Here is a 25,655-nt window from a genome sequence, read left to right as displayed (position 1 = left end):
CTGAGCCATCTCTCCAGCCCCTATTCATATGTCTTTTTTTTTTGAGACAAGGGTTCTCTGTATAATAGTCCTGGCTATCTTGGACTAGCTTTGTAGACCAGGCTGGCCTCTAGAGGTTCCTCTTGCCACTGCCTCCCAAGTGATGGGATCAAAGGCATGCACCACCACATCTGGTGCCTATTAACATTTAAAAAAATATGTACTTGTTTTTATTTTATGTGTATGTGTGCTTGCCTGAATGTATGTCTGTGCACCACCTTTTTTATTTTGCGTGTTTTTATTTTATGTGTATGTGTGCCTTGTGCCTATGGAGGCCAGAAGCATGTGTTGGGTCCTCTGGACCTGGAGTAACATGTGTAAGTCACGATGTGGGTGTTGGGAACCAAACATAGGTTCTCTTTAAGAGCAACAAGTACTCTTAACCACTGAGCCATCTCTCCTATTTAAATCTTTAGAGATTAAATTCTCCTACTAACTAGCAGACTCCTTTGGTGTTTTCATACACCCTCAGTTTGGTTGCCCCCTTTATCTCTCTTCATCCTGTCCCTTTGTAAACCCTTCCACCTTCAGTACTCCCTCCCCCCCACCCTTCGGCTTTCATGTTATGTGAAAACTTGTGGGTCAGAGGTTTTATGGCTGCCTTGGTATCTCAGTCCCTCCACTGGAAGGCTTGCTGGTTACAAGAGAATACATTTCATTTTTATGGCCAATAAAATTCAATTGTGTATATGTAACACATGTTCGTTATCCATCAGTTTTGGGGGTGTAGGTGGGTTTCAGCCATGCTGTTTTGACTATAGCATCAATCAGCATGGATGCACAGAGTCATGTGGGAATGTACCCAGAAGTGGAAGAGCTCAGTCTTACGGTAGTTCTGCTTTTAGTGTTTTGATAAACTTGCCCACTGATTTCCATAGTAGCTTCAACACTATACACTCCCATCAACTATGAATAAAGGTTTCCATTTCTCCCATTCTTGTCAACATTTGCTGTCATTTGTTTTCTTAATGATAGCTGTTCTGACCAGGGTGAGCTAGAATCACAAAGTAGGTTTTGGGTTGTTTTTTGTTTGTTTGTTTTGTTTTTTTTTCAAGACAGGGTTTCTCTGCATACCCCTGGCTGTCCTGGAACTCACGCTATAGTCCAGGCTGGCTTCGAACTCACAGAGATCTGCCTGCCTCTGTCTCCCGAGTGCTGAGATTAAAGGCATGTGTGACCACTGCCTGGAAACAAAGTAGTTTTGAAAACATTTGTTTTCTTTCTTTCTTTCTTTTTTCTTTTTTTGGTTTTTTGAGACAGGGTTTCTCTGTAAAGCCCTGGCTGTCCTGGAACTCACGCGGTTCATCACGCTGGCCTCGAACTCAGAAATCTGCCTGGGCATGCGCCACCATGCCTGGCTACATTTGTTTTCTTATTTGTTTGTTTGTTTGTTTGTTTTAGTTCTCTGTGCATTCAAGTCATCAGTCGTCTGCCAGATGTATGGTTAACAAAGGTTTTCTCACTATCTGTAGGCTGCCTCTCTATTTTGCTTTTGAGGTGTGTGTGTGTGTGTGTGTGTGTGTGTGTGTGTGTGTATCTTTTTAGTTTCCTGAGCCTCAATTCATCAACTATTATCTCTATTGCCTAAGTCCTGTGCAGAAAGTCCTGACCTCTGGCAGGTTTTTGGAGTTTTCTCTTGTAGCTGTTTATTTTTTTCCTTGAAGATTTTTTTCTCTACCTTTAAGCTAATGTCACCCCACCTTTAAAGCGTATTTTTTTAAAATTAGATTTGTTTATTTTATGTGCATAACCATTTTGGCTGCATCTATGTATGTGTACCATGGCTATTCCTGATGCCCATGGAGGTAAGAAGAGGGCATTGGATCCCCTGGAACTGAAGTTCCAGATGCTTCTAAGCATCTGGGTGCTGGGTCCTTTGGAAGAGCAGTGGGTGCTTTTAACCTCTGAGCTATCTCTAGCCCCAAAGCCTCTGTTCTTAAATCTGACAACTCATTCATTGCGTCTTGTGTGTGTCAGTAGATGGAGAATGTTATTGTTAACGTCTGGACTTTAGAATAGCTTAAATATGTCCTGTTAGACCTTTGAAAATTTCCTCCCAACCCCAAATTATGTCATCTTGACAAAATCCAGTCTTGAGCTTGGTAGCTGGGGGTATTTTAGAGCAGATCAGGAGCTGATGATGCTGGGCTAATTTATAGGTTTGGTGACACTTAAGAACAGTTCTCAGCCACGCCTTGTGGTGAAGGCCTGCAGTCTTAGCTACTCAAGAGGCTAAGGCAGGAGGATCACAAGTTCCAGTCCTCCCTGAACTGCACAGTGAGTTCAAGGCCAGCTTGGGTACCTTAGTTAGACCCTGTCACAGAAGAAAGAGTAAAATGAGAGCTGGTCATTAAAATGAATAACTCTTCCCTTTTCAGTCAAATGATATTTCATCGAATTTATTCATCTTAAATAAGACAACAAAGAATTTTTTGTAAGTTATTTTTGTAAGTAAGCACACCAAAATGCTAACAATTTAATTTTTTAAAATTTATTTTATTTTATTTCTTTATTTACATTCCATTTGTTGCTCTCCATTCCTGGTTCCCCCTCCCACAGTTCCTTATCCCATCCCTCCTTCCCCTTGCCTCTGAGATGGCACCTCCCCTACCACACCTCCCCCTTCCCTGGGGCCTTAAGTCTCTTGAGGATTAAGCACACTTTGTCCCACTGAGGCCAGACCAGGCAGACCTCTGCTGTATATGAGTCAGGGGCCTCCCATTGCCCTGTATGCTCCTGGTTGGTGTCTCAGTCTCTGGGAGCTCCCTGGGGGTCTGGGTTCCTTGAGTCTGCTGGTCTCCCTGTGGGGTCACTCTCCCTTCAGTCTTTCTCTCAACTTCTTCAGTCCTTCCCCTAATTCAACCATAGGGGTCCCCAACTTCAATACAATGGTTGGGTGTAAGTATCTGTCTCTGACTCAGTCAGCCTCTGGTAGGACCTCTCAGAGGACAGCCTTGTCAGGCTTCTGTCTATAAGCACATCATAGCATCAGTAATAGTGTCAGGCCTTGGTGTCTCCCCTTGAGCGGGGATCCCAATTTGGGCCTGTCACTGGACCTTCTTTCCCTCGGTCTCTTCTCCATTTTGGTCCCTGCAGTTCTTTTAGACAGGAACAATTCTGAGTCAGAAATTCCACTTGAATTTCTATGCTATAGCCCTGTCTATCTACTGGAGGTGGACTCTTCGATTTCTCTCTCCCCATTGTTGGGCATTTTGGCTAAGGTAACCACTATTGAGTCCTGAGAGTCACCTCCTGAGTCTCTGGTACTTTCTAGATGGCCCCCCTTCCACCCCCGAGGCTGCTTATCTCCATTAATTCTCTCCTGTTCCTCCACCATACCTGACCCCCTTTTTTCCCTCTCCATCCCACCCAGGTCCCTCCCTCCCTCTGCTTCCATGCTTATTACCTTCCTGCTTCTAAGTGGGGTTGAAGCACCCTCACTTGGGCCTATCTGCTTGTTACACTTCCTACAGTCTGTGGGTTGTATCCTAGGTATTCTGTACTTTTTTGACTAATATCCACTAATCAGTGGATGCCCTTTTGGGTCTGATTTGCCTCACTCAGGATGGTATTTTCTAGTTCCATCCATTTTCTTGCAAAACTCATGATATCCTCATTTTTAATAGCTGAGTAGGATTCATTCCATTGTGTAAATGAACCACAATTTCTGTATCCATTCTTCCATTGTAGGACATCTGGCTTGTTTCCAGCTTCTGGCTATTACAAATAAGGCTGCTATGAACACAGTGGAGCATGTGTCCTTGTGGTATGTTGTGGGGGCATCTTTTGGGTATATGCCCAGGAGTAGTATTGCTGGGTCCTCAGGTAGTACTGTTTCCAATTTTCTGAGGAATCTCCAGAGTGATTTTCAGAGTGGTTGTACCAGCTTGCAGTTCCACCAGCAATAGAGGAGTGCTCCACTTTCTCCACATTCTCGCCAGCATCTGCTGTCACCTGAGTTTTTATCTTAGCCATTCTGACTGGAATGAGGTAGAATCTCAGGATCATTTTGATTTGCATTTCCCTGATGACTAAGAATGTTGAACATGTCTTTAAGTGCTTCTCAGCCCTTCTTTTGTTGTGAATTCTCTGTTTAGCTCGGTACCCTATTTTTTTAAGTTGGGTTATTTGGTGTTTTGAAAGTTAACTTCTTGAGTTCTTTATAGATTTTGGATATTAGCCCTCTATCGGATGAGGGGTGATGCTCACTGGCTTGCTCTGCATGGCTTGCTCAGTCTGCTTTCTTCTTACCCAGGAACACTAGCCCTTGCTTGATACTGTCCACAGAGATCTGGGCTCTTCTGCATCAATCAAGAAAATGCACCATTGGCTTTCCTACAGGCCAGTCTGAATGGGGGCATTTTCTCACTTGAGAGTCCTCTTCCCAGAATACCCTAGTGTTTGTGTCAAACTGATAAACAAACGACCCTAAATAGCACATACCCTAAGGTAAACAGACAGAAGGGACGGATGCCCTGTAATGAAGGAGGAGGGACTCCCTATTCGAACAGTCTGATAACAGCACTGACAGACACAGTGCCTTCCACTGCGTTTCTTAACTCTTCCAGCAACTGCATCAGAGTTGTCCTTGGAGATATTCATATGATTCCTTCCTTGTGTGCTCCATCTGTATTGTCTCCCCCATTCAGGTCCATGATAGCCTTAAATGCATTGTGACAGTAATAACACAGAAGAGCTTCCGCTAGGTGCTGGGCACTGTGCTTAGAGCTTTTACAGATGCCATCTCTCTTTAATCGTCAGATGACCACTTTTTCATGGAGTGTGGGGGTTGGATTTAGGGCCTCGTACCTGCTAGGCAAGAGCTGTATCATTGATCTTCTCCCTTGGCAGTACATTTTATTTTTATTAATTATCTTTACTTAGCTCTTATAGCTGCTAAGTAGGTATCGTTATGATTTTCTCTGTTTAACAGATAAAAGAAATGTCAGAGGAATGACTAACCTGCTAGAAGCCATCTGGCTAGGAAGAGTTAGAGCCAGCAGACAGCCCAAGCTCACTCTTATCATTCTCTTGATACTAGGGCCTGTACTCCTTCCCGAAAGGCCAAAGCTTTCATTTGTCCCTGCTGTCCGGCTCCACTCTTTCTTTGCCTTCTTTCCCTTTTGTGCGTCAGACATTGTCTTCCTTGCTGTATAATGCCCGTATCAAAAGTACCTCACTTGATCTCTTTAGCTCCATGTGTGGGGCTTCTTCATCCTAATGATTCTTTTCCTTTTTAAACCAACCTCTCTTCCCCACCCCCCCCATTTCCCTCTCTTCCTCCCTTCCTCCCTCCCGCTCCGCCATCTCTCTCCCTTTCCTTCTTTGTCAGGATCTGATTATGCAGCCCTGACTCTCTAGAACTCACTCACTCACCAGCTAGGCCAAGCCCCTGCCTCCTTAGTGCTGAGATTACAGCCGTGCCACCTTGTACACCTAGCACACCGTGCACACCTCGAGTTTGTAATGCCCGGCCTTACTGGTTGGTCATCTTTTCAGTCAGCAGCACCTCTTCCTGCTCTCTTCTAGGTGGAGTCATTGGCCTTTGGTTCTTCTCTGTAGTCGACGTTCTTGTTTTGTATGGTAACTTGTGCTTACAGGACTGTTCAGGCAAATCTCTCCTTCCCCACACGAGAGCCGTCTGCTCTCCGAAGCCTTTCTTGAGCAGGCATCAAGAAACACGTTTATCATATTACTCACTAACGTGTTCCCTGTGTCTTCATTTGATCTTCCTACTAGACTGTAGCGTTTCAATTCTTTCTGCACTGCTATGACATGTTTCCTTGTACGTAGGAAGCGCTTACTAAATACCAGTTGGTTGATGGGTGGTTGGGTAGGGGGGTAGCAAAGGGAAGGGATTGGCTGAAGAGATGTATCCTGGGGACAGAATCTTATTTTCTTACTCTCTTTATTTGGGGAGCTGGCTATTTATTTATGTATATCTGTGGTGCTAGAGATTAAACCAATGGCCTCGCAAATTCTAAGAGGGCGTCCTACCACTGAGGGATGCCCCCAACCTTCTTATTTTGAGACAGGGTCTCATTATATAGCTCCAGCTGACCTGAAAATTGCTATGTAGTTCAGGGAGGCTGTCAACTCTGCTTGTCTCTGTCTCCTAAGTGCCATGATTCAAGGTGTACACTACCACACCCAATCTTTTCTATGTCTCTTTTTTTGGAGACAGGGTCTCATACAGCCTAGGCTGGTCTCAAAATGCAATATATAAATAGCCAAGGATGAACTCAAACTTCTGATACTCCTGATTTTACTTCCTGAGTGCTGGGAATTAAACCCATGGCTTTGTACATACTAAGTAAGCATTCTGCCAACTGAGCCACATCCCCAGCTCACTTATTATTATTATTATTATTTATTATTATTTCTAGAATTTTGAGGCAGAATCTCATTAAGTTAGTCAGGCTAACCTTTGAACTCACTGTGTAGCCTGGATGGGCCTTGGCCTCATGATCTCTCTGCCTTAGCCTTCTGAATTGATGGGAAGTTTTAGGCCTACACAATCAAGTCTAGCTTAAAGCTTCGTCTTGCATGTCCTAAGTTGTGTTCAAGAGGTATGTTTTCCTGAATATATGGTGCTAGTACTGTACTTGGTGCTGCAGTTCCATAAGGGTTTGTAAATGACTAAAGGCTTTAGGAGTTGGGCCCCATACAGCTGCCTTTCATGGGTGAATTACGGCCTGTCTCTTTGATTGGCAGGCATCAAGAGTCCTAAATGCACAACCCAAGACTATTCCTTTCCAGAGCGGGTTTCTTCTCCAAACCAGGACTGCTTCCCTGGGATACTGGAAGACCACCAGATTTGTCACAGTCCTTATTGGGCAGAGCATATAAAGGGAGTTTCACCAGCGTGATAGCTAAGAAGCACCCAAGCAGACAAAAATATCAGAAGAAACAAAGGCATTGTAGAGATGACTCCTGGCAGGAGAGGTAAGACCTGAGCTGATGCCCTTTGTCTTCCGCAGGTCAGAATCTATGGGTCCATTGAAATTCTGTTTTGCTAATCTGACTAATCTAGCATTGTGAAGATTCCAGAGGGTGCCGGAAGTAGTGTGATCAGGACAGTCTTAATGACTTGTGCAGATCCGTAATAGAACTACTTCAGGACTGTAGGAAATATCTTTGTCTTACAGTTGGTCTTTGTCAGAAAGGAGATCTTAAACTACCACCCTGCTTCTAAAGAAGGGCTGTGATGCTAAGTGTGGTGGTACACACTGGTAACTGCAACAGTCAGGAGACGGAGGCAGGAAGGTCTGCAGTTATTCTCCCCAAGGTTGAGGCTAGCTTGGGCTACATGAGGTCCTGTGTCTAAAACCAAAGTAAATTAAAAATAAATTAAAACAATTTTTAAAACTAGGAAAATCAAAATCAAAATACTATTCAGGCATGGTGGCGAATGCCTCTTAATTAATCTCAGCGCTTGGGAGGCAAAAGCAGATGAATAAGTTCGAGGCCAGCCTGGTCTACATTTAGAGTTATAGACCAGCCAGGGCTACATAGTGAGACCCTGTCTCAAAACAACCAAACAGACAAACAAAGCTAGATGGGTTGGAGATGAATAGTCCCTTTACAGCCAAACACAATATGTCTCATTGTATGTGACAAATGTATTTTTAAGGTCAAATTATATTTTAAAAGCATTAAGGAGGTGAGCTTTTGAGAGGAACTCAGAAGCAAAGCTTTTTGTGATATGACTAATTACCGCCTGATAAACCTGGACTTTTCTTATATTGAATTTGCCCATCTGTTCTGCTTTGTGAAATACTAGATAGACATCACCCGAATGGGCTCTTCTCCCAGACTCGTGAGGGGGAATGAGAGTCAGTTGTATCTTCTGAATTTAAGTAAAACCTCAGAGAGTTTGAGGACCGGGGCTATTTACGAATAGTAGGTGCCCAGTACGCATTTAGATAATTCACAGTGTATCTGAATTATTTTGTTCAAGGCTGGCTGATGTTGTGACTCCACTCTGGAGGCTGAGTTATGAAGCACAACTCAAGGTAGGTGTCTAGCTTGAGTCTTCTCCCCCAGCTCCTCCAGCCCAATGGCACTAGAGTCACGGAGAGCCTGATTGGAGACTTCAGTCCACTTGCCACATAGTTTCTTTCTTTGTTGTTGTTGTTTGTTTGTTTTTGAAGCCAGGGTTCCTGTAGCCCAGGCTGGTTCCAAGTCCCTAAGTAACTAAGGATGACCTTGAACATGTTGATCTTCCTGCCTCCTGAATTATAGTTGTAGACTATCACACTTACTTTATGCAGTCTCTGGCCTTAAACCCAGGGTTTCCTGCAGGCCCCACAAGCATTGTGACAAGGAAATCCTGTTCCCAGCCTACCCCGTAGGTCTTTACTTTGGGTTCGGAATGACTCTGTTTAACCTTGAGGCTCCTTATAGCTTAAGAACTCTAGGCTTGTATATCCAAGTGCTGGTGTTCTTTGTTGTCCTTGTCATTCCTGTGCGTATGAGTGATAGCACAGTTGAATTTCTCAACCACAGGAGCCACCAGCCACATGTGTCTGTTTAAATTTAAGTATAGTCAATTTTGCCATAATGCTTGCTTTGGAAACAAATTTGTTTCAGTGGATTTCTGTATTAGGGAACAATTTGAGCATAATGTAGATTTCATGTTTGGCAGGAGCAATTTATTTCATGAGGCGCGCTAGGTGAAAGGAGGAAAGAGGACCCAGTTGAAGTGGGCTGTATGAGAATACATAGAATGCACATGTGTATATGTCAGCCATCTTCTGGTTTTCTCGGTTCTCTGAGGATATTATGGAACGCACCCATTTAGTGCTGGAGATGGAATATAGCAACCAATGCACTTTTAGTTTCTCGTACTATTCCCTAAATGGCACACCTTTTGGAGCCCATAGGTCTTTGGGGGGAAATTCTAGCCTTATTGTCATATTCTTCTTTCTTTTCACAAAATTGTTAGACTTATTTATTATTTTGTATGTATGATTGTTTTTGATTACATGTCTCTGTATGTACCATATGCATGTGTACTTCTGCCAGAAGTCAGAAGGCATCGGATCCCCTGAGACTGAAGTTACAGACAGTTGTGAGCCATCATATGGTTGCTGGGTATTGAACTTGGGTACTCTGTAGGAATAAGTGTTCTTAACTGATGAGCCAACTCTCCAGCCTCATACACTAATTTTATTATGTAGCCATTTGATATGCATAATGTGGTACTGTTCTTATTACATTCTGTGTCAGAAAGTGTAAGAGTGTTTCTACATATATATATATATATATATATATATATATACATACATATATATATATATATATACACACACACACATACACACAGTTACATACACTCAGTGTGTTCCTACATGTATACACATGCACACTTACATACACTCAGTTGTAAGAATGATAATAAAAAACTTGCCGTGGTGCTACACACCTTTTATCCCAGCATTCTTGAGTTGGAGGTGAGCCCAGTCTACATAATGAGTTCCAGGCCAGCCAGGAAGAAACAAAGAGCAAGGGGCTGGAGAGGTGACTCTGCTTAAGAACACTCAACTGTTCTTTTAGAGGACCCCAGTTTAGTCCCCAGCACCCATGTGGCAGAACACAACCATCTGTAACTGCAGTTCCAGGGGATCTGACACCCTCTTCTGACCTGCATGGGCACCAGCAATACTTCCAGGCAAACACCCAGACACAATAAAATGAAAACAAGGAAACATTTAAAATCCATATACTCTGGGTACTCCCCGGGAATCTGGAGAGGTCACGCGAAGGCTGTGACTGGTAGGAATAAGAACAGAAGGGCTGAGAAGCAGGGAAGGCTGTGGGGAACGGGACTAGCAGGGACACAATATAAAGTGGCTCTAAAGGAAGTTGAATTCAGACCCCGTGGTGCGGGCCTGAGCACAAGGCTGAGTACAGATACTTTCTGAAGAGTGGCCATTAGAGCCCTGTAGTAGATTTCCCGCTCCTCCTTCCACTTGCTTCTCTGAAAGCAGTTTACCTGGATGAATTACTGACGCACCCTAGAACGTTGTGTGGCTAGCCCTATTTCTCCCATGAGCCCTTCCTTTGACTGGGGCCATTTCCAGTGCTCTAGCTACACGTGACTAATGGCTACTGTGTGTGAAGAATACAGCACAGGCCGAGCATCTCCATTATAGGACAATCTACCGGGCAGCGCTGACATATACTTTGAGTGTTTAATCTTAAAGGTCAGATAAAAGGATGAGCTCACACAGAGCTCCCTCCTGGCCTTTCCTTAGCATCTTATTAAGTCTTTGCCCGTGCTGGATTTCTTGCTTCTGTTATCTGCTAAGCGCATAACCCATGAATCTCGGAGAGACCTCTTGTGTCGTCTTTTTCTATTTTCCGCAGTGAAACTACATTTGCTTCATTGCGTGTATTCTTTCTGTTGCAGGTGAAATTTGAAGCTCAGAAGAAACTTTTACAAAGCCTAGAGTCTCACCTAAAAGTGCTCCATGGAGTCAGTGACACAGTGGCTGCACATCAGTCTGAGGGGCTCCGCTGTCTCCTCCATCCCATTATACCCTCTGTAAGCCCCTGCCTCCCTCGTTCTTACCTTCTGTGGCCCTGAAATGAGCTCAGCAATATTCACTGGGCACTTGCTGGGGTCAGGTGATTATCACGTATCATTTGCTCATTCTTCTATTTACAATGGCCCCGAGGGGTAGGTACTGTCATTTTGTAAATGGAGCTATCAGAGAATACAGAGATTAAGCAATTTACCTAGGGCACACACCTAGAAAGTGTTTACATATACACCACACGATCTGATACAGAGCCCACTTTAACAGCCACGACCCTATTACCTCCATAGGCAGATTCCAGGCTTTAAAAGCCTTCCTAATGGTGCGTCCAAATAGCAGCATTTTATTCACGGCAGAAGTTGGCATACCATGGCCCTTAGTCCAAATCTGTCTTTTTGTATTACAGCCGGCCGAACTCACCTGTTTGTGTCTGTGGCTGCTTTCGGGGCTACCTTATCACTCTCAAGTAGTTATGACAGGTGCCATATGTCCTGTCCAGCTTATCGATTCCAGCTCTTGACAGGTCAGGTTTGCTAGCTCCTGCTTTATGGAAAGACTGCAGATTTCTTTCCCTTTTTCAAATAGCGAGGAAATTCTATTCAAAAGCAAAGCAACAACACAGGTCAGAAATATGCTGTCAAGAGTGACAGCACGTCACATGACAGAGCTCTTGGGGGCTTGGTAGCCCTTTCTGCTAGGGACCGTGTGCATCGTTCCAGCCAGAGACTTCACATGTCCTATACCTTCCAAATCAGCGTCATTGCTCCCCGTCCGTTCCCTTTCTTGTTGTCCTCTTTGATCTCGTCTGATCTCCTGGCCTCCTTTCCTTTCCTTCTGTCCCCTCTAGCCTACCACCACTGGCTACCGGAACAAGTCCACCTTTTCTGTGTACAGGAGCCCAGATGGCAATCCAAAGACTGTGGGCTACTACCTAGGAACTTGGAAAGGTCAGTTCTAAACAAAACTAAACCAAAAACAAACAAACAAACAAACAAAAAACCCAAAAAGCTAAACAGTGATGGAGAAGGAAGAAGAGGTACACGTAGCAGTGTCAACAAGCGTGGACCACTCGGTGACCATAAAGAAGGCTGACTGCTTCAGCGCAGCGCAGGCACACAAGGTTGATCTGGGTTAATTTCTGATGATTATAACCGGGAAAGATATTACTGCTCTTGCCTATTCTTCCTCTAAATGTAATTTACCAGCTAGGCCAGCAAAGGCCTCGAGTAAACGCTTCTGTTGTCACTGCTGCTGTCTCCGCATTGTCATTGTAATCGTTATTTTTGCTCCTGTCCATATTGGGAGCAGTGCCCTCATTGTTAGTGAGTCACTTACAATTTCTCACCGTCACAGCCCTAAAAACTGGAGCTCTCTGTGGTTGCTGAATGTGCCTTAGCAGAGCTGGAAGGGAAAGCGGGGTGTGCGTGAGGGAAATCACTGGCATTTTCTGAACCTTCCTGCTGCGTCCATTCCCAGAGTCCATTCCTGAGCTTTTTATCTGCCCGCTTTCAGTAAATCTACTCGACCCCCATCATTTTCTATTACCCACACTGTTTAATATCCATATACCTTGAACTACAGTTCATTCGGACAAGCAATACATTTGGCTTTTTCCCTTCCTGGGCTGAATTAAATAACTTTATGATGTCAGGGTTCTGTTATTCAGTAGGAGAAAAACAAAACCCATTACATTTTATTTCCCTCTTAAAATCTGAACGAAAGCAGCTATCGTCCCATGGCGCACTCGTGGCACGAAAGGAAGTGTTTAGGATCAGCTCCATTAAGAATTAGCTGGTGCCCTGGTAGAGTCAGAGGGAAAGGAGGAGGGGAATAGGGGGCTTGTGGAGGGGAAACTGGGAAGGGGAATAACTTTGAAATGTAAATAAATAAAATAACCAATAAAACATGGGGGAAAAAAAGAATTTGCTGATGAATGCCTAAACCAGGAAACAATTAGGTTTTCTCTGAAAAAAAATAGCTATGTACTTTTTGCTGCTTTGTATTAATATCTGCCTCCGAAGGAGGAATCTTCAGCTGCTGGGTTAGGAGGAAAATCATAAATACAATCATTTTTGTTCACATAGATGGAAATGTCGTCTGTCTACCATGTAATCATCTGAAAAACATCCCAGAGAAACACAGTCAAGTGGCTCAGGTAAAATTGAACAAGGGCTGTTTGAAGATGACCCGGGGCATTGTACTCTCTAACTGCAGTGTCCCTGACATTTTAATCTGGGTGCTTGCTGTGATTGCGGGAGGGAAGGAGGGGCTCTGTTCAGAAAGTTTACCTTTTCATGTGGCTAGAACATTGCCCTGGCTTTGTTCCAGAGATGGGGTAGAGTGGGAGGCAGAATTGCTGTTGTTCTGTTGCAAATGTCAAGGGGTCCAAGGACGTTAGTAATAGGGAATAATTAGGAAAGAGGTACTCTGGAGACTACCGTGGTACAGCGGGTGTTCTAAATGTTTGAAAGGTTAATGCTTTCAGCAGAACAAAGAAATACCATGAGGGCTGTAGGCAAGGCAGTAAGTCAACAAGAGACTGAGCTGGACGCATCGCTCAGTGCTAGAATGCTTATTTAGCATGCATGAAGACCTTGGTTTGATTCCTGGCACCACAGAACAAACCAAACTTCTCATGGGATTGGACCCCACTCCACCCCGCCCGAGACACTTTGAACTGGTCTGTTTTATGGGTCTACTACTGAATACCTACTGTCTTTTGGGCACTGCACCTGAAGTGGGGCTACACTGGTGACTCAGTTTGTCGTTAGAAATGACGTCTGTGCTCACAGACCTGAACAACCAAAGAGGCCTTACTGAGGACTGAACTGAACTCCAAATGATCCTCCTCCTCCCCTTCGTTCTTGCCAGCACCTACCCTTTTAATGAGTTTTGCTTCTGACACTAGGGTACTGCTGTATTTAGCATGCTAATAGGACATGTGCTAAGTTCCAGAACTCTCCATCGCTGTTTTTGCAGGCTCACTTTCTAGAACCCCCATGCCCTTCATCACTGCCTTGTCTGAATTTTTTGAGGGTTTTTTGAACTTTATTACATTTTATTTATCTATTTGTTTATTATTTTAAAGCTGTTCCTTCATTTTTTTTTATTGCATGAATGTTTTACCTGCATGCGTGCCTGTTCTACAGGCATGGGCCTGCTCCCTGTGGAGGTCAGAAGAGGGAATCAGATCTCCTGGAACAGGAGTTACAGGTGGCTGGGAGCCACCATGTGGTTGCTAGGAATTGAACCTAGGTTGTCTTCAAGAGTAGCCAGTGCTCTTAACCTCGGAGCCACCTCTACATCCTTCCTTCCTTCATTAATTCATATTTAGGTTCACAGCATTAGCATGTTGTCAGTCTTGGCGGCAAGCACTCTTCCAGTGAGCCATGGTATTGGCCTCTTGGTAGTAATTATTCGAAAACTCTTACCCTTCTTTAGATTATTTTTTTAAACTTATTACCTTTAACGTTTAGTTTCAGATGATAAACTTAAGAAGTTACAGCTCTTAGAAGCAAACTTATAGAACTATCTTGAATCCACTCGCTTCTACACTGTCAGCACTCGAGTTCAAACGACTGTTCTCTGTAGTCTGGACTACCACCATGGTGTCTGCCCCAACTTCAATGGTCTCAGCCTTTCTTTCAGAGCATTCTCTGCTCAGGAGCCCCAGCTGTCTGCCAACTGAAGGCAATGCCGTTCCCCTGCTGAAAGTTCTGCACGAGTTGCCCCGTCACGTCGAAGTTTTTGAAAAAAAAATTATGCATTGATTTGTGTTTGTGTGTGTTTGTGTGTGCATGCACACACAGGCCAGGGCCCACATGTGGAGATCAGAGGATCTCTCCTTCCACCATGTGGGTTTCAGGGACCAAGCTCTGGTTACTAGGGTTACCAGCCAAGCCCCATTATCCACTGAGGCATCTTGCCAGCCCTGCCCAGCATCCTTTGGAATGCAAGGTTAAATTCTTTACCATTTCCTTTTAGGCTCTTCGTAACAAGGAGCGCAGGCTTATCTTCTGCCCTATGCCTCCCTGCTTTCTTCTTTCTATTTGTACTGAACCGGTGTGACACTACCACGCTCTCTCATTTCTGTCTGCCTGCCCTCTCTTTCTAGAGTGTCTTCGGTCTGCAAGCCACCCCCGCCACTGCCAGGGCTCTTTATTACATTTAAACACCAGGTCTATAGAAAACCATACACAGCTCCTTGGTCTGATTAAGAGTCCCTGTCCCTGTACGTGGGTATCTCCACTGTGCATCTCTTGTAAGGCACCTGGTACAGCATATTTCATTGTCTGTGGGTGCTTCCCACACTAGCCAGTGGAGGTAGCAGCTATGCGTTATCTAACTCTGTAGAGCATCCAGTACTGATTCATACACAATGTGTGTGAGTTTAGCGCGTGTTTGGTGAATTAATACTTCTTGTTTTATCAGTATTCTCAAATACTTTCCATTTGTCGCTTTTAGATTATTTTGAAGCACAAAATGTAAACATTTTAATATGTGTTCCAGGAGAAGAAATTTACTTTTTAAAATATAACCTTATACCACCATCAAACTGAAATATAGATATTTATCCATATTATAAAATATCTGGTATTTAGATTTTGACATTAATTTATCTGGTGTTTTTTAAAGATTTGTTTGTTTATCTATGTGAGTGTTCTGTTTTCCTGCATACCAGAAGAGGGAATCAGATCTCATTAAAGATGGTTGTGAGGTGCCTGCTGGGAATTGAACTCAGAACCTGTGGGAACGCGGCCAGTGCTCTTAACCACTGAGGCATCTCCCCAGTCCCCCGTATTTTTTATGTATTTATTTATGTATTTATTTATTTATTTATTTATTTATTTATGTTGATAGTTTTCTCAAGTCAGGGTCTTAACAAGATTTATTCTTGGTGTCCTTGGTCTTTGGGTCCAGACTCCCCATAGTTACCAACATCCATGGATGCTCAAGTTCCTTCTATGGGAAATGGTGTAATGATTGCACATCACTTAAACTTGTTTTCCTGTACACTCAGATGATCTCTGGATTACTTGTAATTCTTAGTATAATGTAAATGCTATGTAGATGGTAAGCCGACAGCTATGTAAATAGTTGTTATACTGTATTGGTTTGGGGACAAAAGAGAAAACTGTAGGTGCTCAGTGCAGACACCTTTTAAAAGCAGTTTTAAAACGTTTGGTTTTTTTGTACAGGAGTGCAGGGGTGTGTGCCATCGTGTGAGTGTGGAGATCAGAGGACAACATGGAGAATTTGGTTCTCGCTTTTTACCATGTGGGTTCTGGGGATTCAACTCAGAATCTCGGGTTTATGTGCCAAGCAACTTTACCTCTGAGGCATTTTGCCAGACATTTTGTCTTTTTTAGTGAGGCTGTTTCTCTGAAGTCCAGGCCGTCCTGGAACTCATTGGTAGCTCATGCTGTTCTCAGACCTACAGTACTTTTCCTGCCTCTGCTTCTGACAGCTCGGATTACAGGTGGGAGCCATGAAGATTGACTTTTCACATTTCAAAAACCTTGATGTTTTCATTTTGTGTGCACACAGGGTGTGCGGGGTGTGTGCTTGTGCCTGTGTTTGCAGAAGCCAGAAGCCATGGGAGGGCATTGGGTGTCTGCCATACTCTTTTGAGACAGGGCTCTTACTTGAATTTAGTGTGTCTGAGTTTATTTGGCAAGACTGGATGTCAGCAAGCTCCAAAGACCCTCCTGGTTTTCCCTGTGATCCTTCATTGCTGGGATTAGGGGCGCATGCCACTGTGCCCAGCTTTGTTTGTTTGTTTGTTTGTTTGTTTAATGTGGGTGCTGGGACCCAAACTCAGGTCTTTATACAAGTTCCCCTATACCAGACCAAGATTTTGATTTAAAAAAGATGTTATTTATTTATATAGCGGGCTCTTTTTCTCTCTATCTCTCTCTGTCTCTGTCTCTCTCTCTGCCTGTCAGTCTCTGTCTCTGTGTGTGTGTGTTGAGGAGTGAAGAGGTGCATGCATGTCATAGGGTGAGAGTGGAAGTCAGAGGATAACTTTTTAGGAGGGACTTGTCTCTTTCCACCCTGTTTTTAAGGAAGGATCTCTTTCTTGTCTTTTCTGCCACTGGACAGCTTCCTGTGCAAACTTCTGGCTGACACTTTTACTTCCATCTTGCCATAGGAGTGCTTGGGCTGGAATTACAGACTGGAAGCAACACATCTATTTTTTATGCCTGTTCCAGGGATAGAATTCAGGCCGCCAAAATTACTAGGCAAGTGTTTTTACCTGCTGAGCCTTCTTGCCAGCCCCAGATTTTGATTTTTGACATGTATATATGATAGCTTTTTTTCCCAGTGATATAAACAAGCTGTCATATAAATATGATAAAATATCATAAAATCAAAGAGTGGATCCCTATGCTGTCAGCCGTATGAACCCATTAAAAAGTTTCCCATTTGATCTGTTTGTGTTGAGTCAGTCACACCATATATCCCCGGAACTCCTGATCCTCGTCTCTCAGATTCCCAAGTGTGCGTGCTGCTGTTCCCAGCTGCCATCAGTATTTCCTTGAATGATCTTAGCAGTTGATCATTGCCTGTGTCCTTCATTTCCTGAGTGGTTGCTATGTGGGAATGATCGTAAGTCTGTCATGCCCTCTTCATGTATTAGTTAAAAATGAATAGTCTCCTCCTCCTTCTCATTCTCCTCTTCTTCCTCCTCTTCCTTCCTCCTTCCTCCTCTTTCTTCCTTTTCTCTTCTCCTCTTCCTCTACTCCCCCCTCCTGTACCTCTTCCTTTTCCTGTTTCTTTTTGATGGCATTGAATCACATCCATGATAGGCAACCACATCTAGCCCTAAGCTGTATCCCTAGTCCTAATTTTTTTTAAACTAACTTTTCCTTCTGCACTGTATAAGTATTGATTGTACTTACATAGGATAAAACAAAGGAATTGATTGATTCTTTCACATTCATCGAAAGGTGATCAGTTTGTTTTGATATCATTATGAGCTTCTGTATTTTAAAAAAGATTTATTTTTAAGAATTAATGTGTATGTTTATATGCCTTTGTACATTTATGTGCACACTATTTGTGCAGTGCCCACGGAGTCTAGAGGACGGTGCCCAATCTCCTAGAACTTGTAGTTGTGAACCACCTCATGTGGGTGATGGGAACTGAACTCAGTTCTTGGGCAAGGGCAGTATATACTCTTAACCAATGAACCACCTCTCCAGACCAAGAGAGCGTGGATTCTTAACACATTTAGTATGTTTAAACTCACTGGAGGTGCTGGGTTTATTTATTATTTATTATTTTCTTATTTTTTGGTAAAATATAAAACCATGTAAGCAACTTGAAGACCATTAACTAGTATTAACTTAGAGCAACTGCATATCCTATTAAGCAGTTTCAATCCCATGTATGTACTCAAGAGAGATACATCCTTAGAATATCAAACATGTCTAAGATGTCAACAAAAAGACATTCATTAATATCCCAAATGTGAAGGCTCAGATGCTTACAACCAGAAAGATGAATTGATGCAGTTTTTGTCCGAGGGGACTGAGTTGTCACTGCCTAACACATGAACTGAGCTTTAAACACCAAATTAAAGACTCCAGAACCAGCTCCATCCCTTGTAGTTTTTTTTTTTTTCACAAAACTACGCAGACATGAAAACCGAATATACATTTCTTGTAAGTCAAGCAATATTTCTTACACTTTTTTGGTTTTCTAATTCTAAAATGTGATAAGATAAAACAAAACTTAACACATTGTAATTGGACAAAACAAACAGATAGAAAATTTCCCAGGAGAAGGCACAAGAGGCAGACACAGAGACCCATCTTGATCTCACACCCACAAACTATCTATCTATCTATCTATCTATCTATCTATCTATCTATCTATCTATCTATCTATCTATCTATCTATGTGACCTATAGGGTAAAAATAGACAAGAAAAATAATATAAATACAATAAGAATAAATAAGATAAAGTCACAAAAGAAGGAAAGGAAAAGCCCTGACAGGGCATTATGAGACATGGAACATCCAAAGCCGCCGCTGAGTTTGTTCTGTTAGCCACCTGCTGCTGCACATGCAGCCTGCCCTTAAGAGAAGTCTGTTTCCCAGTGAGACCCCCTTAGAGGGAACTAAATATTTCCTTGCCAAGTGGTTATCAATTGGATTTTGTTTTGTTTTTGTTTTTTGAGACAGGCCTTCTGTGTGTCCTGCCTGTCCTGGAACTCACTTCATAGGTCAGACTGGTCTCAAACTCACAGAGATCCACCTACCTCTGCCTCCCGAGTGCTGGGATTAAAGGTGTGATTGGATATTGATTCTGAGTTAGGGATGGGAACGTGTGTTCACTTCTCCTTTCTTTCAGCTTTAGAGGCCCATCTGGTGCAGACTCATGAAGGCCCTGTGCATGCTGCTTCAATCTCCCTGAGTTCATATGTAACTCCAGTCATGTTGACTCAGAGGGCCTTGTTTTCTTAGTATCCTCTATCCCCTCTGACTCTTAGACTCTTTGTGCCTTTTCCTCCATAGGGTTTCCTGAGACCTGAGGCGGCGGGGCAGGGGGAGGTTGATGGAGACATCCCATTTAGGGCAAAGTGTTCCAAAGCTCTCTGTATGATGTCTGGCAGTGAACCTCTGTATTTGTTCCCATCTGCTGCAGGAGGAAGCTTCTCTGATGATGGCTGAGCAAGGCACCGATCCATGAGTAGAGCAGGATGGTATTAGGAGTCATTTTATCACTGAGTTGTATTTTGTAAAATCAGCAGTATTTGTTTTTACTTGTGGTCCCTGGGTCCCTAGTCTTGAGTTCTTGGTCACCCAAGCAGTGTCAGGTATGGGCTCTATCTTGTGGAGTGAGCCTTAAGTCAAATCGGATATTAGTTGGTTACACCTACAAGGTTTGTTTTGTTTTGTTTTGTTTTGAGACAGGGTTTTCTTTGTGTAGCTCTAGCTGGTCTGTGTAGACCAGGCTGGCCGGCTTGAACTCAGAAACCCACTTGCCTCTGCCTCCTGAGTGCTGGTATTTAAGGTGTGCTCCACCACTGCTTGGCCTATTCCCACAAGTTTTATGCCACCATTTCATTAGCATATTTTGTAGGATGGATACTTTTGTAGACCAAAGGGTTGTGGTTGGATTGGTGTTTACATTCCTCCTTTGCTAGCATGCAGAGTACTTTCCCGACTGTGACGGTTTCTATAAGCTCGGCCTAGGGAGTGGCACTATGAGAAGGTGTGGCCCTGTGGAGTGGGTGTGACCTTGTTGGAGGACACGTGTCACTGTGAGACCCTCCTGGTAGCTGCCTAGAAGCCAGTCTTTTCCTAGTAGCCTTCAAATGAAGATGTAGAATACATATGTTACATTGACCCTGTGGTAGTTTGTATGTTTGGTCCAGGGACTGGCACTATTAGGAGGTGTGGCCTTCTTGGAGTAGGTGTGTCACTGTGGGCATGGGCTTAAGACCCTCACCCCAGCTTCCTGGAAGTCAGTCTTCCACCAGCACCTTCAGATGAAGAGGTAGAGCTCTCAGCTCCTCCTGTGCCATGCCTGCCTGGATGCTGCCATGTTCCCACCTTGATGATATTGGACTGAACCTGTAAGGCAGCCCCAATTAAATGCTGTCCTTTTAAGAGTTGCCTTGGGCTGAGCGTGATGGCGCACGCCTTTAATCCCAGCACTTGGGAGGCAGAGGCAGGCGGATTTCTGAGTTCGAGGCCAGCCTGGTCTACAGAGTGAGTTCCAGGACAGCCAGGGCTATACAGAGAAACCCTGTCACGGAAAAAAAAAAAAAAAGAGTTGCCATGGTTGAGGTGTCTCTTCATAGCAGTAAAACCCTAACTAAAACATGTGCCAAAGATGCTAGAATGTAGGGGTAAAGGCTCAATGCTGACACCAGCTTGACTTTTCTATTCAATGCGTTGTGTAGGTATCATTCTCAGTAATGACACCATCAGTTTGTGGAGAGTAACTTATTGTCTTGGCAGCAGCAGCCTGGCTTATTTAAGTGTTCCCATGGGACTCCTTAGGCCAACAATTCAATTAGATGTAACTCAGTCCAGGTACTGAAAACTTTATTTCATGACAAGAAATGTCCCGTTGGGACTCTGTCTTTTCACTTATATCACTTTCATATATGTATATATTTTAGGAATCTTCTACTGTATTAAATTCCCATACTACCCCTCAAATGGTCCTTAATTTTATCTGTGTCTCCCCATACTCCCCCTTATCCCCCTTTCTCCTCACCATCCCCACTTGATCTCCCCGTTCTAGCCCCTCTCCGTTCATCCATAATACAACTTTCTATTTATAGCCCTTTCCCAGAGAGATCTTTCTGCCCCCATTCCCTGACCCCAGTCCCTTACTCTATACCTAACCTCTGCAGTTCTACAGATGTAGCTTGGTTGTCATTGACTTAGCAGCTAATTTCCATATCTAAGTAAATATATATGATATTTTTCTTTCTAGGTCTGGGTTACTTCACTCAGTGATATTTTTCTAGTTCCATTTATTTGCCTGTAAGTGTCACGAAGTCATTTTCAACAGCTCAGTAGTACTCCATTGTGTAAATGTAGCACGTTTTCTTTATCCATTCCTCTGTCGAGAGATATCCAGATTGTTCCCAGTTTCTGGCTGTTATGAATCAAGTGGCAGTGACCATGGTTAGGCTAGTGTCTCTGTGGTAGGTTGAGGCATCCTTTGGGTTTATTCCCAGGAATGATATGCTGAATCTTGAGATAGATTGATTTCCAACTTCTTGAGGAACCACCCCACCAATTTCCGTAATGGCTGTAAGGGGTTGCACTCCCACCAGCCATGGATGAGTGCTTGCCTTCACTCCACATCTTGCCAGCAAGAGCTGTCACTTGCTTTATTATCTTAGCCATTCTGACAGGTGGAAAAGGAAATCTCCAAGTAGTTTTGATTTGCATTTCCCTGATGAGTAAGGATGTTGAACATTTCTTTTAAGTGTTTCTCAGCCATTTGAGTTTCCTCTTTTGACGATTCTGTTTAGATCTGTACCCCATTTTTAAATTGAGTTGTTTTCTTGACACCAAGTTTTGAATTTGTTATATATTTTAGTTATTATTCCTCTATAGGATATACATTTGTTAAAAACCTTTTCCTTCTGTAGGCTTCCGCTTTGTCCAAACACTGGTATCCTTTGCTGTGCAGAAGTGTCTCAGTTCCATGAGGTCCCATTTGTTAGCTGTTGATTTTAGTGCCCGTGTAAGTGGTATTTTGTTTAGAAACTCTTTCCCAATGAGTCCAAGGTTATTCCTCACTTGAAGTTTGACCAACACCATTTGTTGAAGACACTTTCTTTTATTCAGTGTGTATTTCTGGCTTCTTTATTAAAAATCAGGTATCTTTTCTGTTGCTAGGTAACTGGGGAGGAGTGTAGCCTGAAGGTCAGAAGCTTGGGACATTGTCTATGTGACTACTATTCCTGGGGAGACATGATCAAATGTCTACTCACTCCAGGGAGGGAACCATCAGTAAACCAAAGTGAGGATACCACCACAACTGAGCTTGGCCAAGCAATGAGTTTTATTGCGGTTATTTGGAGGAGTATGGGCGACGGGTTGTTTACAGAAGACTACATGACTTAAAGGCAGCTGTATCACAGAGAGTCCACTGCAGCATGGGTGGCAGCCCGTGAGAAGCTGGAAACCTAGAGTGCACTGCATAACCTGCAGGCAGCTCAACAAGTTGGAGAGTGTCTGCTCCAGGCAGCTCAGTTGATCTGAGTCCCTTACAGGTGGCTTGGCTGTGTCTCTGGTTCTAGGCAGCTTGGCTGATCTGAGAGTCTTCTTAAGACAATGTGCTGTTTTCTCTCCCCTTTAACCTTCGTGTTTTAATGATGGAGAGTTTCATTTCAGGAGATTGCTACACAGGAGATTGCCTGTGGATGCATACATGTTGTCACTGTGCATGGTGAGGCCAGAGGTATTGGTTGAGTGTCTTTCTCAGTTTATTTTTTGAGACCAATTCTTTTTTTTTTCCTTTTCCATTTTTTATTAGGTATTTAGCTCATTTACATTTCCAATGCTATACCAAAAGTCCCCCATACCCACCCATCCCCCACTCCCCTACCCATCCACTCCCCCTTTTTGGCCCTGGTATTCCCCTGTACTGGGGCATATACAGTTTGCAAGTCCAATGGGCCTCTCTTTCCAGTGATGGCCGACTAGGCCATCTTTTGATACATACGCAGCTAGAGTCAAGAGCTCCGGGGTACTGGTTAGTTCATAATGTTGTTCTACCTATAGGGTTGCAGATCCCTTTAGCTCCTTGGGTACTTTCTCTAGCTCCTCCATTGGGAGCCCTGTGATCCATCCAATAGCTGACTGTGAGCATCCACTTCTGTGTTTGCTAGGCCCTGGCATAGTCTCACAAGAGACAGCTACATCTGGGTCCTTTCGATAAAATCTTGCTAGTGTCAGCGTTTGGATGTTGATTATGGGGTGGATCCCTGGGTATGCAATGGTGTCAGCGTTTGGATGTTGATTATGGGGTGGATCCCTGGGTATGGCTGTCTCTACATGGTCCAACCTTTCATCTCAGCTCCAAACTTTGTCTCTGTAACTCCTTCCAAGGGTGTTTTGTTCCCACTTCTAAGGAGGGGCATAGTGTCCACACTTCAGTCTTCATTTTTCTTGAGTTTCATGTGTTTAGGAAATTGTATCTTATATCTTGGGTATCCTAGGTTTTGGGCTAATATCCACTTATCAGTGAGTACATATTATGTGAGTTCCTTTGTGAATGTGTTACCTCACTCAGGAAGATGCCCTCCAGGTCCATCCATTTGGCTAGGAATTTCATAAATTCATTCTTTTTAATAGCTGAGTAGTACTCCATTGTGTAGATGTACCACATTTTCTGTATCCATTCCTCTGTTGAGGGGCATCTGGGTTCTTTCCAGCTTCTGGCTATTATAAATAAGGCTGCTATGAACATAGTGGAGCATGTGTCCTTCTTACCAGTTGGGGCATCTTCTGGATATATGCCCAGGAGAGGTATTGCTGGATCTTCCGGTAGTACTATGTCCAATTTTCTGAGGAACCGCCAGACGGATTTCCAGAGTGGTTGTACAAGCCTGCAATCCCACCAACAATGGAGGAGTGTTCCTCTTTCTCCACATCCATGCCAGCATCTGCTGTCACCTGAATTTTTGATCTTAGCCATTCTGACTGGTGTGAGGTGGTATCTCAGGGTTGTTTTGATTTGCATTTCCCTGATGATTAAGGATGTTGAACATTTTTTCCGGTGCTTCTCTGCCATTCGGTATTCCTCAGGTGAGAATTCTTTGTTCAGTTCTGAGCCCCATTTTTAATGGGGTTATTTGATTTTCTGAAGTCCACCTTCTGGAGTTCTTTATATATGTTGGATATTAGTCCCCTATCTGATTTAGGATAGGTAAAGATCCTTTCCCAATCTGTTGGTGGTCTTTTTGTCTTATTGACGGTGTCTTTTGCCTTGCAGAAACTTTGGAGTTTCATTAGGTCCCATTTGTCAATTCTCGATCTTACAGCACAAGCCATTGCTGTTCTGTTCAGGAATTTTTCCCCTGTGCCCATATCTTCAAGGCTTTTCCCCACTTTCTCCTCTATAAGTTTCAGTGTCTCTGGTTTTATGTGAAGTTCCTTGATCCACTTAGAGACCAATTCTTTCAGGGAACGGGGAGCTCGTTTATTTGGCTAGGGCGCTAGCCAACCAGCCTCAGAAACTGTGTGTCTGTGCTCTCCGTTTACCCAAGCCAGTGCTAGGATTATAGATGTATATTGTTGAAGCCAGCTCTTCTGTAGATTCTGGGGCCCCAAATGCTGGTCCTCATGATTGTGTGGCAAGAACTTTCCTGACTGAACCATCTGCCTGTCCCATTTTCCTGGGACTTTTCGTTGCTGCATAGTCTTGTCTTTTGTTGTTGTCTATCTCTTTTTAAGATAGATTCTCCCTATGAAGTCCAGGCTGGCTTTGAATTTGGCAGAATCCTGCCTTTGCCTCTTGAGTGTCAAGATTACATGAATGCCCCATCACACCCAACAGTCTTGTCTTTGCTGTTTCTTAGATTCTGTCTTGTTCTTTTGGTTTACACCTACATTTGCCCAGAGTACAATCTCCGTTAGCTTCTTGAGGAATGTTATCTAGGACATAATGGTTAGATTTTTGTAGGTCTGTTTCCTACCCTGAAATGACTGAAAATTTTTTTAGATTAAAAACTCTGGTTTGAAATAATTTGACCCTTGTCTTAGGGTTTCCATTGTTGTGAAGAGACACCATGACCAAGGCCACTCTTATAAGGACAACATTTCATTGGGGCTGGCTTATAGGTTCAGAGGTTCAGTACATTATCATCAAGGTGGAAAAAGCATGGCAGCTGAAGCATGGCTGAGAGTTCATCTTGTTTCAGAAGTAACTAGGAGAAAGGTCTCAAAACCCACCCCCACAGTGACACACTTCTTCCAACAAGGCCACACCTCCTAATACTGCCACTTCCTGGGCCAAGCGTATTCAGATCGCCACAATCCTGTAAAGTTTACAGGCTGTATTTCCTGGCTTATGTGGGGTAATAAGCCTTGTATCTCTTCAGGTTTCCCTTGGTAGGCACTTTAGTTTTGAGACAGGATCTTGTTATGTAACTTATGCTAGTCTTGATCTTTCTTCCTGACTCTGTCCTTTAAGTGCTTTGGTTTTCATTTAAATACTTATTTATTTACTTATTTATTTTTCCCTTTCTGTGTGTGTGTGCCTGGCACCCAAAAGGGCCAGCTATGGGCATTTGAGATCCGGTTGGCTTTCTGGAGAAAGTAAACATAGACTCAGGTGAGTATTTAGTAGGCAAATATGGCAAATGTTAACAGAGGCCAGATCATGTATGAGAGGTCATTTTAGGTCCCTTGCCTTTTGTTATGAGTGAAGTGGGAAGCTGTTCAAAGTTGTGATGGGTAGGAGGATGTATCAGACTGGCCAGGGCAAAGTCGAACACTCCTCTGGCGGGGAGTGTGTGTGTGCGTGTGTGTGTGTGTGTGTGTGTGTGTGTGTGTGGCTGATTATAGGAAAGATAGAAAAAAGATGCA

General features: G+C 43.5%; 1 protein-coding gene across 5 annotated transcripts in view; it reads left to right on the top strand.

The window, feature by feature from the left end:
* The window catches only part of Trmt2b (TRM2 tRNA methyltransferase 2B), a 54,069-nt gene that overhangs the window by 2,709 nt on the left and 25,705 nt on the right, over nt 1–25,655 (top strand). For 2 of the 5 annotated variants that reach the window (NM_172540.2, XM_011247734.3), the window contains exons 2-6: nt 6,754–6,984; nt 8,000–8,054; nt 10,454–10,588; nt 11,431–11,530; nt 12,668–12,738. In NM_172540.2, coding sequence (NP_766128.2) covers nt 6,770–6,984; nt 8,000–8,054; nt 10,454–10,588; nt 11,431–11,530; nt 12,668–12,738 — 576 coding nt within the window. In that variant the 5' untranslated portion in view covers nt 6,754–6,769. Of the gene's footprint in view, nt 1–3,729; nt 3,806–6,753; nt 6,985–7,999; nt 8,055–10,453; nt 10,589–11,430; nt 11,832–12,667; nt 12,739–25,655 lie in introns of those variants that run through there. The other 3 variants (NM_001167994.1, XM_006528514.4, NM_001167995.1) reach the window with 3 other exon arrangements.

Source organism: Mus musculus, chromosome X (genome assembly GCF_000001635.26).
Source record: "Mus musculus strain C57BL/6J chromosome X, GRCm38.p6 C57BL/6J".
Lineage (NCBI taxonomy): Eukaryota > Metazoa > Chordata > Mammalia > Rodentia > Muridae > Mus > Mus musculus.
Note: the sequence above shows the minus strand (reverse complement) of the source record. Positions and strands in the feature narration are given on the sequence as shown.